We start from the raw sequence: 13,875 nt of genomic DNA on the forward strand, positions 1-13,875 counted from the left end.
CCCCTCTTATTGCTCTCATATCCATACCATGTTACATGTAACTGGAGATTATCATCCACCATTGTATCTTTAAAATGTTGGAATCTAAAATATATATCAATGATTTTTTCTTACAGATTTTTGGATTACCTTTCTGACTTGTGCGTTTCCAATCAAGTTGCAATACCTATTACTCAAGAACTAATATGCAAAAGTATTCTTAGCCCAAATAATGCAGATATTCTCATTGAAACTCGGTAAGATGTTTGAAAAGCAATTTTTATGAAGATTGTATATATGTCTTAAACAGTTTTCTAAAAATTTTACTCCCTGTCATATTGTTGAAAATGGTGCTCACACTTTTATTGATAATAACTTTATCAAGCATGTTGACTGATGACTCTGTAATATATCAAATTTAGTAATTAGTAGTTAAAAATTCAGTTCATGTCAATATAACCATTGATTTTTTTTTCTTTTCTGAACTTGAAAACATAGTTACATAAAACATGGAGTTATAGCTGGACATTGAACTTAATCACTTAACCTTAAAAGTATTATGTTAAAGCTTAAACATTGTATGCTGTCGTCTCTTTCTGCCTTTTCTACTGCTTCCACTGTCACCTCTTCTCCCTAATAAGGCTGGTCTCAACTCATTCTCCTAACTCACTCATCTCCCTTCCTATGATTATTACCCATATTGTTTCTCCCTCCACTAATTCCTACACTAATCATTGATCCAGCCCTTCCTAAAGTATCAACTTTCAGGAAGACCTTCCCTATTCATGATTTTCTACATCCTTTAACTTGGAACTGCTGAGGGGGAATATAACTGCATGAGTCTTACTGGCTTGGAGAGCCTCCAGACCAATCTCAATAAAAAAGATATTTGATCAAAATAAACTTACTTCTTGCCTTTAAAATTGTGGTCTACATTACAGATGATACTGCAGTGCTATGCTTAAATATTGTAATAAATTCATTTTATATCAAGTAACTTTTTTAGTCTACTTCCTGGTTATTAATTTCTATTCCCTATTGCTACATAGAGAATTTTCTGACATTTCCAGGTCCTTTTCTCCTCCACATTTAGCTTTAGGTGAGGCAGAAGCTATGAAAAATGTTTAAACCTGTTTGTCTTGTTTCTGTTTTAATCAATTAAGACAATAAATTGAAGCAATTACATCAGTTAATAACTATTTGAGTCATTTAAAGAAATGCACAAAATCAGTGAAATTCACTTTCCATTTATTTCTCGAAGTGTCAAAATTTTTGTTGCGCCACTGTTACCTGGGTCCTGACACATTTCCACTACAACAGTGAGCAGATTGCAATAACCAGAAAAGTGAATTCAACAGTTTTGTAAATTTAATAGCTTTTCCATTGCTTCAGTTTCAATACATGGCCCTAAGTCAAATCACTTGTCCGATAAGTAAAAGTCTGAATTATATTGAAATCTTTCTTTATTATAATTTGTTTTTGGATTTGGCTTGCAAGATTCTTTATGAGTTCGTGTGTTGAAGCATATTCTGTTGTGTCTGGGGAGAGTCATTTTCTTTTTCTACCTTATAACGTAACACACTCACTAGTAAAATTTTCACTTTTTTCTTTTTTTTTTCCAAAAATTTTCATTGCGTCTTGCAAACCTTTTCAATATCATATTATATTTATTAATTATTTTTTCTCGCTGGCAAGAGTTATTTTTATGAATGAGAATATTGAAAACTTTGAATTATTTAAACTTGTAACTATTTTTTTTTTCTTTTTTTGATTTTGGCAGAATTGAAAAAACTGAAGTGGAAGTGGAAGTGGAGGTTGAGATTCAAGATCCTCATCAGGATGCCGGACAGGTAACCTCCTTTTTGGACACACAGGAAGAAGAAGATGTGATTCTTGTCTGGGACAATGATCCTAAACAAAAATCTATCCGTGAGCTAGCTTATGAAAAAGCTGAATGCATAGACAATAATGACAGAGATATTCTAGAATACTACAGGTAAGTCTGGATTCCAATGACCAGACAAATATGACAATAAAAGACCACCCACCCTCCCACCTTCTGAAATAATCTAACTAGAAAGCCGACAAGGATGCAATTTCTACCTGACTTTTTGACATGCTATAAATAGCAAACTTCCCTTAAATCAGAACCCACCATTTTAGAGAAATGGAAGGACACATTAGATAATGTAGTCCAAGATGCTGCTATAAAGATGAAATAGTCATACCTGGAAAGCCTTTAATCAAAGGCCTGCTTGATCAGAGTTGATCTGGGGCTCAACAACAACATAGCCATACCATAACAGAGGACAAACCTAAATTATATATTTTAAAATATCCTTCTAATTAAAAGCAACTTCAAACCAGTTATTTACATATTTTCAGAGTTAATATAAAATAACTAATATTATATGAAGAAATGTTTTAGGTTCTTCAGAATTTTCAGGATTAACAAATGTGCTAATAACATAAATATATATTTGTTAAAATTCATAATTTCTAGAATCTTTTATTGAGATGTAATTTTTATCATACACTCAAAGAAATAAGGTGGTAAATTTCACAGAAACATAAAAGAATTGGATAAACTGCCTTATGGTATATGTTTCAGCCTCTTACATTGTGAGTTCATTTCCTGCTGAAGCCAACTTTGCCTTACTTTCTTAATAAACAAAGCACCAGTCTAGAGCAGTAGACTGGTGATATTATTATTATTATTATTATTATTATTATTATTATTATTATTATTATTATTATTATAACATCAGATAGCATACTTTGTGGTATTTGTTCTGCTGCTTTGTATTCTGAGTTTAATCCTGTTACAGTATAAACAGATGAGAAACTTAATTCATTGCCTAGTTAAACACCACAACCTGGATGAACCTCAGATGCCTTTAACAGTCTTTTCTGTTGCAAGCATTCAGGCCAAGCCTCCAGTTAAAGGACAGCTTCCTTCACTCCCCACAATCAGCCTCAGAGGCCCCGTAAAAGGTAGGAAGTCATGGGTACTACCTTTCTTCCCAAATAAGCAATGAGAAAAAGAAATATGTCACCTTCAAAATTTTATCTCATAGTCATATTGTCAACTGTTCCTTGTTAACCAAGTATTTTGTTTCTTTTTCTTTCTCATATTTTGAGCTAGGATTTCAGATGACCAAGAAAACTGACCCTTGCATAATACATGCTTGCATAAGTATGCACTTGATAAACAAAGGTGGAAATAGTCGAAATTGCGATACTTTCCATCTTCGTTATTCTCCTTTTCATTTTTGCTCTGTTATTATTCAAACACTTCTGCAATAATTGAGATGGTTTCATGCCATGGTTTGTGATCTGCTGCTTGTTCTCCCCAGGTTTTCAGGTCACTACTAGTCCTTTTCGTGGGCTATTTGAATTGATCTTTATAACATCACAAGAAAACATTTACAGGATCTTTTGCCAGTGCTAAGTTGACTGCAAAGGATCTGGTGGAGAAAGGCTGCGAGCTGGCTGAAACGGTAGCATGCCAGGTGAAATACTTAGTAACATTTCATCTATCTTCGTGTTCTGAGTTCAAATTCCGCCAAGGTCAGTTTTACCTTTCAACCTTTCAGGGTTGATAAATTAAGTACTAGTTGCATACTGGAGTCAATCTAATCGACTAGCTCCCTCCCCAAAAATTTTGGACCTTGTGCCTAGAGTAGAAAAGTATCTGGGGGAGAAGTCTGGTTTTACTCATATTATCTACATTCTTAATAATAATAATAATAATCTTTTCTGGTACTTAATTTATTGACCCTGAATAGATAAAAGGCTAAGTTGGCCTTGGCGGAATTTTAAACTCAGAACGTAGCAGCAGACGAAATACTTTTAAGCATTTTGCCCACCATGCTAACAATTCTGCCAGCTCAGCACCATAATAATAATAATAATAATAATAATAATAATAATAATAATAATAATAATAATCCTTTCTACTAAAAGCACAAGGCCTGAAATTTAGTGGGAGAGAGCAAGTCAGTTACATCGACCCCAGTGCGTAACTGGTACTTAATTTATCAACCCCAAAAGGATGAAAGGCAAAGTTGACCTCAGTAGTATTTGAACTCAGAACAAAATGCCACTAAGCATCTTTCCCAGTGTGCTAATGATTTTGCCAACTTGCTGCCTTGATGGTGATGGTGGTGGTGGTGGTGGTGGTGGCAGCAGTTGTTGTTGTTGTTGTTGTTTCAACTTTTGGCATAAGGCCAACAGTTCCATGGGAGAAAGTAAGTCGAATACATTGATATAGTGCTCAACCGGCTCTTATTTCATCAGCCCTGAAAGGATGAAAAGCAAAGTCAAATCTTGCAATCATTAATCGGAAGTGCTGCTGAGCATTTTTTCCAGCACAGTAATGATTCTGCCGACAAGGCGGCAAGCTGGCAGAAACGTTAGCACACCGGGCGAAATGTGTAGCCATATTTCATCTGCGGTTACATTCTGAGTTCAAATTCTGCCGGGGTCGACTTTGCCTTTCGTCCTTTCAGGGTCGATAAATTAAGTACCAGTTATGCACTGGGGTCGATGTAATTGACTTAATCCCTCTATGTTTAGCCCCTTGTGGGCAATAAAGAAATAAGTAATAATTCTGCCAGCTTGCTCCCTTAATAATGATAATAAAAATAGTAATAATAATAACCCCTTCTATCATAGGCATAAATCCTGAATTGTACCTGATATTCAAGTGGTACTTAATAAGTCATCATGATAATTACATGTACTAAGTTTAACTGTTATTTATAATCAACTGCAAAAGCAATAAAATTCTTATTAAACTGAATCTGTAACATAGCTTTGATTTTCTCTTTTTATATTATTAAAATAATTAAAGAAAAAGCTTAAACATTACAAATTTCTATGTAAAAAAAATTATATTTTTATTACATTTATTATAGTTATTTAAATTTTATCACATTTCTATTTCACAGGCACCAGTTAGATCTCTTTTCACACATGTGCCTGGACCGACAATATTTGGCAATTGACAAACTTAGTACAGAGCTTGACATTGAACTGATTCTGAAGTAAGTTTTATATTCGGGTTTCTTAACCATTTACTTGTAAATAATCAGATGACGGATTAAATAATATTGTTATACAATATATTGTATAGCAATATCTGTTTCAGCACATTATTTCACATCAAGAATCTTGCAAAACAAATACATATATGATTAACCCTTTAGTATTTAAACCAGCCATATCCGGCCAAAATAGCTAATCTGTTTTATGTTCAAACTGACCAGATCCAGGCTCTCACACCTACCCTACAATGTTATTCTACATTAAGTAATTACACCATCAAGATCTTGAAGATATTAGATAATGCATGATTAATTCAAATCAATAGGAATCAGTAGGTATTTTGTTTAATAGAATAATCTGAACACTAAAGGGTTAAATAATAATTTTTGTAAAGATATATTCTGAAGATAATATTATGAAATAGTCAGTTGTGTCTGGGGAGAGTCATTTTCTTTTTGTGCCTTATAATGTAACTCACTCACCTTATTTTTATTTTTATAAAAATAAAAATTTAAAAAATTATAAAAATAAAAATTTAAAAAATAAAAATAAGAAATAAGTGGAAATTTTACCAGTGAGTGTGTTACGTTATAAGACACAAAAAGAAAATGAATCTCCCCAGACACAACAGAATATGCTTCAACACACAAACTCATATAAAGAACCTTGCAAACCAAATCCAGAAACAAAATATTATGAAATAATATTCTCAAAAACAAAAATTTATTTATCAGTAATCTGTGTTGAGAGATGCAGTTCTTGTGATGTAGTGTCATAGTAGGTAATATGTTGCATCCAAGCTTCAAGCATGATGTTTTGTATAATGAATAGCCTGACTTGGAAGAACAAATGAAATGTATGTCAGAGTTTATTCTTGTTTCCTTTGTATCTTACAATATTTCTTTAGGTGTATGGAGGATGAGATGCTGTCAAATGATATCAGAGCATCTTTTTGTCGTTTGATGTTACACATGCATGTGGACCGAGACCCTCAAGAGAAGGTTACTCCAGTCAAATATGCCAGACTTTGGTCAGAAATTCCTCAAAAGATTCTGATTGAAGAGTGAGTAATCTGAATCTAATTTCCAGTATTGCTTCTTTAAAAATATCTATCTCTGTATTGACCGGAATTTGTAGGCTAATTGATAAGAACTGAGATTATTTTGTTGTGAAGACCTAACATAGAATCATAATGATTTGAACTAACAAACATCATATGTCCTCTATCTTAAACAATGTAGTTGCTTTGAACATACAAACTTAAGATTTACATTGAAATATTACATTTATGAGCAAAATATGTACAAATACTATTTCTCAAACTAACAATTTTTGTAATACTAAAGAACATTGGTAAAATATCATAGTATGATGTTAGATTTTTTGATATAAAATTCATGGCCCAGGATTAATTAAAATATTTGTTTCTTTACTACCCACAAGGGGCTAAACACAGAGGGGACAAACAAGGACAGACAAATGGATTAAGTCGATTATATCGACCCCAGTGTGTAACTGGTTCTTAATTTGTTGACCCCAAAAGGATGAAAGGCAAAGTTGACCTTGGTGGAATTTGAACTCAGAACGTAACTGCAGACGAAATACAGCTACGCATTTCGTCCGACATGCTAATGTTTCTGCCAACTCACTGCCTTCCCAGGATTAATTAAAATATCATCAGTAGGTCTCTTTGTAATGCTGGAGAAAATTTCTGATAGTTAAAGAAACCTGAAAAGAACAAAAAGACACTACTATTTACACAAAATGGTGACACGCTTCCAATGAACTCATGAAGTAGAAATTAATTGTGGCTTTCTTTAGCAGTTGTATATTTATTTACTGTGCAATATTCTTAGGTTCCATGCAAGGCTGAGGAGAATTCTACTCACATGTCTTTGATTTTATTTTTAATAAAACATTAGTGACAGTAAATACATTATCCTTCGTTGAAGTTGATTATGGTTTTCAGTGGTGCTTAAGTTCACTACTGCGTAGATGTTAACAAAGTCCAGTTTCAGTTAAAATAGAAGAAATGAAATTACAAAAATATATTCTATAAATATAATAAAAAAACATGGTCCTTGGTCGATTTGCTGCAATAAAATGTACTCTTTACATTCAGTTAAGTGTGGAGTTACTCTTACTCCTTACTCTTTTACTTGTTTCAGTCATTTGACTGTAGCCATGCTGGAGCACCGCCTTTAGTCAAGCAAATTGACCCCAGGACTTATTCTTTGTAAGCCTAGTACTTATTCTATCGGTCTCTTTTGCCAAACTGCTAAGTCATGGGGACATAAACACACCAGCATCCATTGTCAAGCGATGTTAGGGGGACAAACACAGACACACAAGCATACATACACACACACACATATATATATGTATACATATATATGACGGGCTTCTTTTCAGTTTCCTTCTACCAAATCCATTCACAAGGCTTTGGTCAGCCCAAGGCTATAGTAGAAGACACTTGCCCAATGTGCCACACAGTGGGACTGAACCCGGAACCATGTGGTTGGTAAGCAAGCTACTTACCACTCAGCCACTCCTAGAAGGCCAACTCATGAGAAAATATACTCGGTGCAGTCTGGATAATATTTGTGTTGGGAAGGGTATTCAGTCATAGAGAACAAGCCAAAAATGAAACTAACAAGTGAGATGTGGTTCCTTGGGGTACCTACAGAGTACCAAGGAACATACCCAACCCATACCAGCAGGAAAAGTGAATGTAAAACAATGACAATGATGATTACTATGATGACAAATATTTTTTTTCATTGATAATATTTCTGATGTAATTTACTTTTATTACATTTGATCAGTTATGAAACGCTTCATAGTAAAGATACTGAAAAGGAGAAAGTCAAAAGCAGATTTGCATCAACCATGAAATTTGTAGAGGATTATTTATCTACAGTTGCTGCTGATACAAGTTGGTCACAGAAGGACAGATTCCAGAATGAACTTACTTATGAGGTAATAATCAACTTGCTATAATTTTTTACGACTTTGTATTTATCTGTTTGTATATTTATTTATTTTTGGAGGCTTTTTCTTTCTTCTCTTCCACCTTCACCCATTCAGGCATAATGCAGTGTTATTCATGGAGAGATTAATTAATACTACAGATTATTATCTAATGTATTGTATTTACTAACTCTTTTTACATGAATTTCTTTAAATTAGATCTCTTCGGTCAAGAATATTCATTTATCTCATTGACATAAACACCACCACTCCTTCTACCACAACATGTGTAGAAAGTGCAATAGACTGACTTGAGAAATATCTATTAAATATCAGAATAAATTAGAAAGTCTAATGATATTTGCTTCTGATAGGATCCTATGGAGGGGCTGCTTGGGTATTCTACCCCTATGACCCATCCAGGAATAATGGGCAGAAAAGATAGATGCACAGGTGGATATCTGCATATATGCAAATATATGAATAAAAAAGGCATCAAATTGGCAGAATGGTTAGAGCATATGGCAAAAAGTGTTGCAGTATTTGTTCCAACTCTCTGTACTCTGAGTTCAGTCCTGCTAAGGTCAATTTTGCTTTTTATTTTTTCGGAGTTACTCAAATATATAATCAGTCCAAGACAGTGATTAGTAGAATTGATAGAGAATCAGGTGCCAGTGTTTGTCACAACTCTTTGTATTTTGAGTTCTCGGATGGTAGACTTAATCTGACCATGTGAAACAAGTAAAAGTGAATAAAAGAGAATTATGTTTGTATCCCTAACAAAATAAAAGTAATCTAAGAAAAATTATTTAGCATGTTTGCATGTATCAAAAGTGATACTGGCTGTGTTATTGAATTATTCATAATTCTTTCTCTAGGTTGTGAACTTGGCCAAACATCTGATCTACTTTGGATTTTACACATTCAGTGATTTGCTTCGTCTTACAAAGACATTACTAATTATACTTGATTGCACTCCCAGTGAACAGAACGTTCGAATGAACAAACTACTTGTTGATGGTAAGTATGTAGTGAAATATAGTTTTACAATGCCAAGCTGTATAGCCTTTTAAACAAAAATGTCATTGCACCTATTGTGTAGATAATGTTAGTATCTCAAAAAATTTAATCTTCATGAACTGATTCAAAAGAGTGGTTTTCCACTTCAAAGCCATGGGAAATTTAAGTTCAACACCACTAACTTACAAAATATACATACACTACTCTTGCTAGTTACACTTCCTAACAATTTCTGTTTTTAATGGACATTGATTGTTAAGTTTCTTAACTAAGAACGCAATATATTCCCAATCACAAGATACAAGATTTTAATCCCTTCACTCAACACCTTTGAGTTAAGTTTGCTTTGTGCATTCTTGAGATTCATGTAATGATTAACTTTTAACTTAAAATAGTTGAAATTCAATTTGTTTTCTTGAATAGTACTAAAATCATACATCATTTATCTTGTTATGTTTGGAAAAAAGTGTCAGCTTTGAAAGGGGCACTCCAGAAAATCATGAAATTGTTGACTAGAAGTATGTTATTTTGATTATAGGAAAATATTCTTTAAAAACTTACTGGCAAGATCCTATTAAGATCAAAATTATTTTACCATCTGTTTTGTGAATTATTTGTGAAACTAAATGAAATCAAAACTGTTGTTACTTCATTCTTTATATATTATATTAATAAGAATTATCTTCACAATTTTGTTACAGAATCTGAAGACAAAAGCAGCCTTCCAGCTCATTTATTAACTAAGAAAAGTGTAGACAAAAACAGCACGATTATCATGGACACAAAATTAAAGATTATTACCATACTTCAGGTTGTTTTTTAATGTTAATTTGACTAATTGATTTTAAATAATCTATATATATAAAACTGTAGTTGTGTGAGTGTCTGTCCCCTTCGATTTAGATTCCTAACTACTCCCACATTTTGCGGTGCAGTTTAACCAAATTTGGGTATCTTATAGTCGTGATTCATATCGAGCCCGTCTGGCTATTAGCGCGCGTCTACGATGAGTCTACGATTTTAAAAATAATTTAACATCATTTTTTATTCCATTTTAATGCATAATTTTTCGTGTGTCGATGGCGGCGGAGTTGGCGTCCACGGTCACACCTGCACCTGTTTGCTTCTCCCCCTTCTTCCCTCCCTCGTGAAGCTGTGGGGAAGGGAGTGTAAGGAAATCAACGTCGTAAAGCGTTGTGAAGGAGACCAGCGTTCTTGTAGAACAACGACTTCATGGCTTGAAGACACCAAAACAGAAATGGCTAAGAAAGCCCAAATTGGCATCTATAAGGGAAGTAACTCTCTAAAAATGCTTATATAGTTATTTCCCTTACAAACCCGAGCAACGCCGGGCGATACTGCTAGTTTTAAATAATCTCTTATTAGAAAGTAGAATGTATTGTAAACTGTTAATTTAGCTAATGGACTGACAGAATTGTTAGAAAGCCAGACAAAAGACCTTGCACCAGCTGTGGCACTTTGTTTTGGATGAAAGGTAAAATGAACTTTGTCTTTCATCCTTCTGGGTTCAATAAAAATAAATTACAAGGTGTGAGTTGGCAGAGTTATTAGAACAACAGACAAATTTCTTGTGGTTTTTATTCTGATTCTCTGTATTATTTTGAGTTCAAATCCTGCCATGGCCGACTTTTGCTGTTGCCTGGTTTAATACCATTACTTGATTCTTAGATGCCTTTAGCATAGCCCTCTGTTGCAAGCATTCAGAATAGGTTTCCAGTTTGAGGATACCTTCTCCTTCCTTTCCACTACTCTTAGAAGCTCTGTTAAGGGTTGTGGGCTTTGCCCTTCCTTCTAAGGAATAAAAAAAGTTCTGGGTTTGATGTAATTGATTATACTCTTCCCCAAAATATGTGCCTTTCTGGCTGTTAGAAATCAATTTTGCGGTGCAGTTTAACCAAATTCGGGTATCTTATAGTCGTGATTCATATCGAGCCCGTCTGACTATTAGCGCGCATCAACGATGAGTCTACGATTTTAAAAATAATTTAACATCATTTTTTATTCCATTTTAATGCATAAAATGCATCATATGTCAATGGCGGTGGAGTTGGCGTCCACGCTCACAGCTGCACCTGTTTGCTTCTCCCCCTTCCCTCCCTCGTGAAGCTGTGGGGAAGGGAGTGTAAAGAAATCAACGTCGTAATGCGTTGTGAAGGAAACCAGCGTTCTTTTAGAACAACGACTTCATGGCTTGAAGACACCAAAACAAAAATGGCTAAGAAAGCCCGAATTTATAAGGGAAGTAACTCTCTAAAAATGCTTATATAGTTATTTCCCTTACAAACCCGAGCAACGCCGGGTGATACTGCTAGTTAATAATATAAAAAGAGAGAGAGAATCCTAACTACTTTGGTAATCTGCCTGCAACATTAATTGTGAGGAATATTCTGTGGATTAGTCTTGTATTCAAAGGTTAATTCTTGTACATTATCAGATATATACTTTCTTTTAAGATAGTCATGTGAGTTAGAGGGTTGATTTCCTGTTGTTTTTAGCAGGTTGAGTGACCACATTGATGCCTCCTTGATTGTAACAGTTGTAAATATTAGAGGCGGTGGATCACCATGTTCCCTTTATTGTTATTTTTACCTGCAAGATAGCAAAAATCTCTCATTGCAAATTCTTTCCTGATTTTATTGCAGTTTATTCTTCATGTACGCTTGGATTACAGAATCACTTGTTTGTTGACCATATTCAAAAGGGAATTCCTGGAGAAAACCGATGGCACACAAGGTCTTTTATATATTTATATTTTTCTTTACCCATTCAATTTTCTTAGTCTTCTTTCTATTTTTCCCTTTTTGCTTTTGACTTCTTTGACTTCCAACATGGAGCAAAGACATTAATTGATTAGGACAATGAGAATGTTTTCTTTATCCATTCATCTTGACTAGAAATCTTGATTTTTTTTTCCTTTTTAATATTAGTGCAGATACACAGAGACAGAAAACATTAAGAAAGGAAAAAATATGTGACTCCTAAATCCAACACATCACGCTCTATAACATTTTTGTATACCTTCTTTCTTATTGTATATCATTTTTGTTCCTATTCAGCTTAAATATACATATGCATTTTGATCAATTAACTTGTAAAAATACAATACAACTTATATTAAGCATCACTGATATCACTTTTATAATAGAATCTGTGTTCAGACTAATTTCTATATTTTAGAAATCATTCCTTATGTATGGTTTCAGTGAAGTATATATCTAAGTTTAGTATATACTGACTGTTTATTGCACAGTAATTCATAGTCTCCACAGTTTATTGCCAATCCAAGCTTTGTGAGTGGATTTTGGTTGATGGAAACTGAAAGTAGGCTAATATATATATATATATATATATAAAATATTTTTAAAATATTAAAAAATTTTTTTTTTTAATATGCTGATGAAGAAAATTTTTGAGTAAAGTATAAATTATACATTCTTTATACCGATCTAATTCCGAAACACGTACATGGGTAATCAAATATCGATTGATTTTCGTTATTTTTGCTCTCTGCCTGTGTGGATTGTTTTCGAGTTCTTTGTTTTTATCATGAGTCTCTTTTTAAAGTAAAGGAAATAGCTAAGGTTCTTTGGCTGCTATTTCTAAACTTCGGTATGTGGTAAAGCAAATCTTTGCTGAACCCTAATTATAAAGTATATATATATATATATATGCGTGTGTATTTTAGTCTCCTTGCCTTGACTTCATGTGGTAGTCGTAAATGAGTGTCACCGTCTTGCAAGCAGTGTCTAAATCCTGCCCTCGCCTATTTCATTTCCAGCCTTCTGTGAAAACTTGTCTGGTCTCTCACATAGAAAAAACAATTAGTCTTAATACGTGGTTTACTTAAAATTTAATAACAGCTGTCAGTAGAAGTTATTTTAAAATGTTTTGAAAATCAAGCCAGGATAGAACAAATAAAGATGAGATTGCAAGTACCAAAATGTGTTGCTGCATTGATTTTATTGGCGGTGATTTTCAAAATGATTATATTTTGGAGGAGACAGGCAAAAAGACCCAAAGCAGATCTGGAGTAGAAAATGTATGTCATTGATGAGGTTGCATATGGTGACAAACGGACTCTTATGAACCTAGCTGATTGATTGACTCAACAATTAATCAAACAATCAATTAGTTTACTGGTTGACCAGTTGACAAATAATGATGAAAGAAGGGAAACAGAACCAGTGCATGTGTATATTATTGGCATAATGACCCTCCCAAGATAAAAACAAAACCTTTTTCAACGCTTAAGTTCACATCAAGAGTCTTGCAAGCCAAATACAAAAACATCAAATTTTGTACAACTGTATATATTTTAATTCTGTTTGTGAGATACTTGCTCTCTGACAAGCAACCAATTAGCCATAAATCATATAGGAAAAAATATTTATCCGTGTGTAAAGAGAATACTAAAATGTATTTTGATCAGTTTGCTTTCCACAATGAAAGCATTGTAAACTAATCTAAATTTATCAAAGCTACCTTAATACAAACTGTTTTTGCATAAAATATTCTTTCTGTTTTTTCCTTTTTTTTTAGCACTGGGTTTTGACAACGTAGCAGCTCAAGCGGAAGATGTCTTTGGTGGGAGGTTAGATTCTATTTATTTTAAACTATTATATTATAGATGTATAAATTTCATTGTAATTTTTCATAGATTATTAAACTATTTTCAGCCATAATAACAAAACTTGGACATACAGTTGGGCGTTACACAGTCACTAGTAATTAGGACAAACTGTATATTATCCTCATCATCATCATTTAACGTCCGTTTTCTGCGCTAGCACGGGTTGGACGGTTCGACAGGGGTCTGGGAAGCCAGGGGCTGCACCA

The 13,875-nt window shown here is 33.6% G+C and overlaps 1 protein-coding gene across 12 annotated transcripts in view; it reads left to right on the plus strand.

Annotated features, from left to right (window-relative positions):
- The window catches only part of LOC115222534 (inositol 1,4,5-trisphosphate receptor type 1), a 324,840-nt gene that overhangs the window by 210,707 nt on the left and 100,258 nt on the right, over positions 1-13,875 (plus strand). For all 12 annotated transcript variants that reach the window (XM_036500553.1, XM_036500548.1, XM_036500552.1 and 9 more), the window contains 9 exons: positions 117-236; positions 1,760-1,975; positions 4,932-5,027; positions 5,936-6,091; positions 7,854-8,007; positions 8,877-9,018; positions 9,720-9,829; positions 11,682-11,772; positions 13,579-13,630. In XM_036500553.1, the coding sequence (XP_036356446.1) occupies positions 117-236; positions 1,760-1,975; positions 4,932-5,027; positions 5,936-6,091; positions 7,854-8,007; positions 8,877-9,018; positions 9,720-9,829; positions 11,682-11,772; positions 13,579-13,630 (1,137 nt within the window). The remainder of the gene's footprint in view (positions 1-116; positions 237-1,759; positions 1,976-4,931; positions 5,028-5,935; positions 6,092-7,853; positions 8,008-8,876; positions 9,019-9,719; positions 9,830-11,681; positions 11,773-13,578; positions 13,631-13,875) is intronic.

This window comes from Octopus sinensis, linkage group LG2 (genome assembly GCF_006345805.1).
Source record: "Octopus sinensis linkage group LG2, ASM634580v1, whole genome shotgun sequence".
NCBI lineage: Eukaryota > Metazoa > Mollusca > Cephalopoda > Octopoda > Octopodidae > Octopus > Octopus sinensis.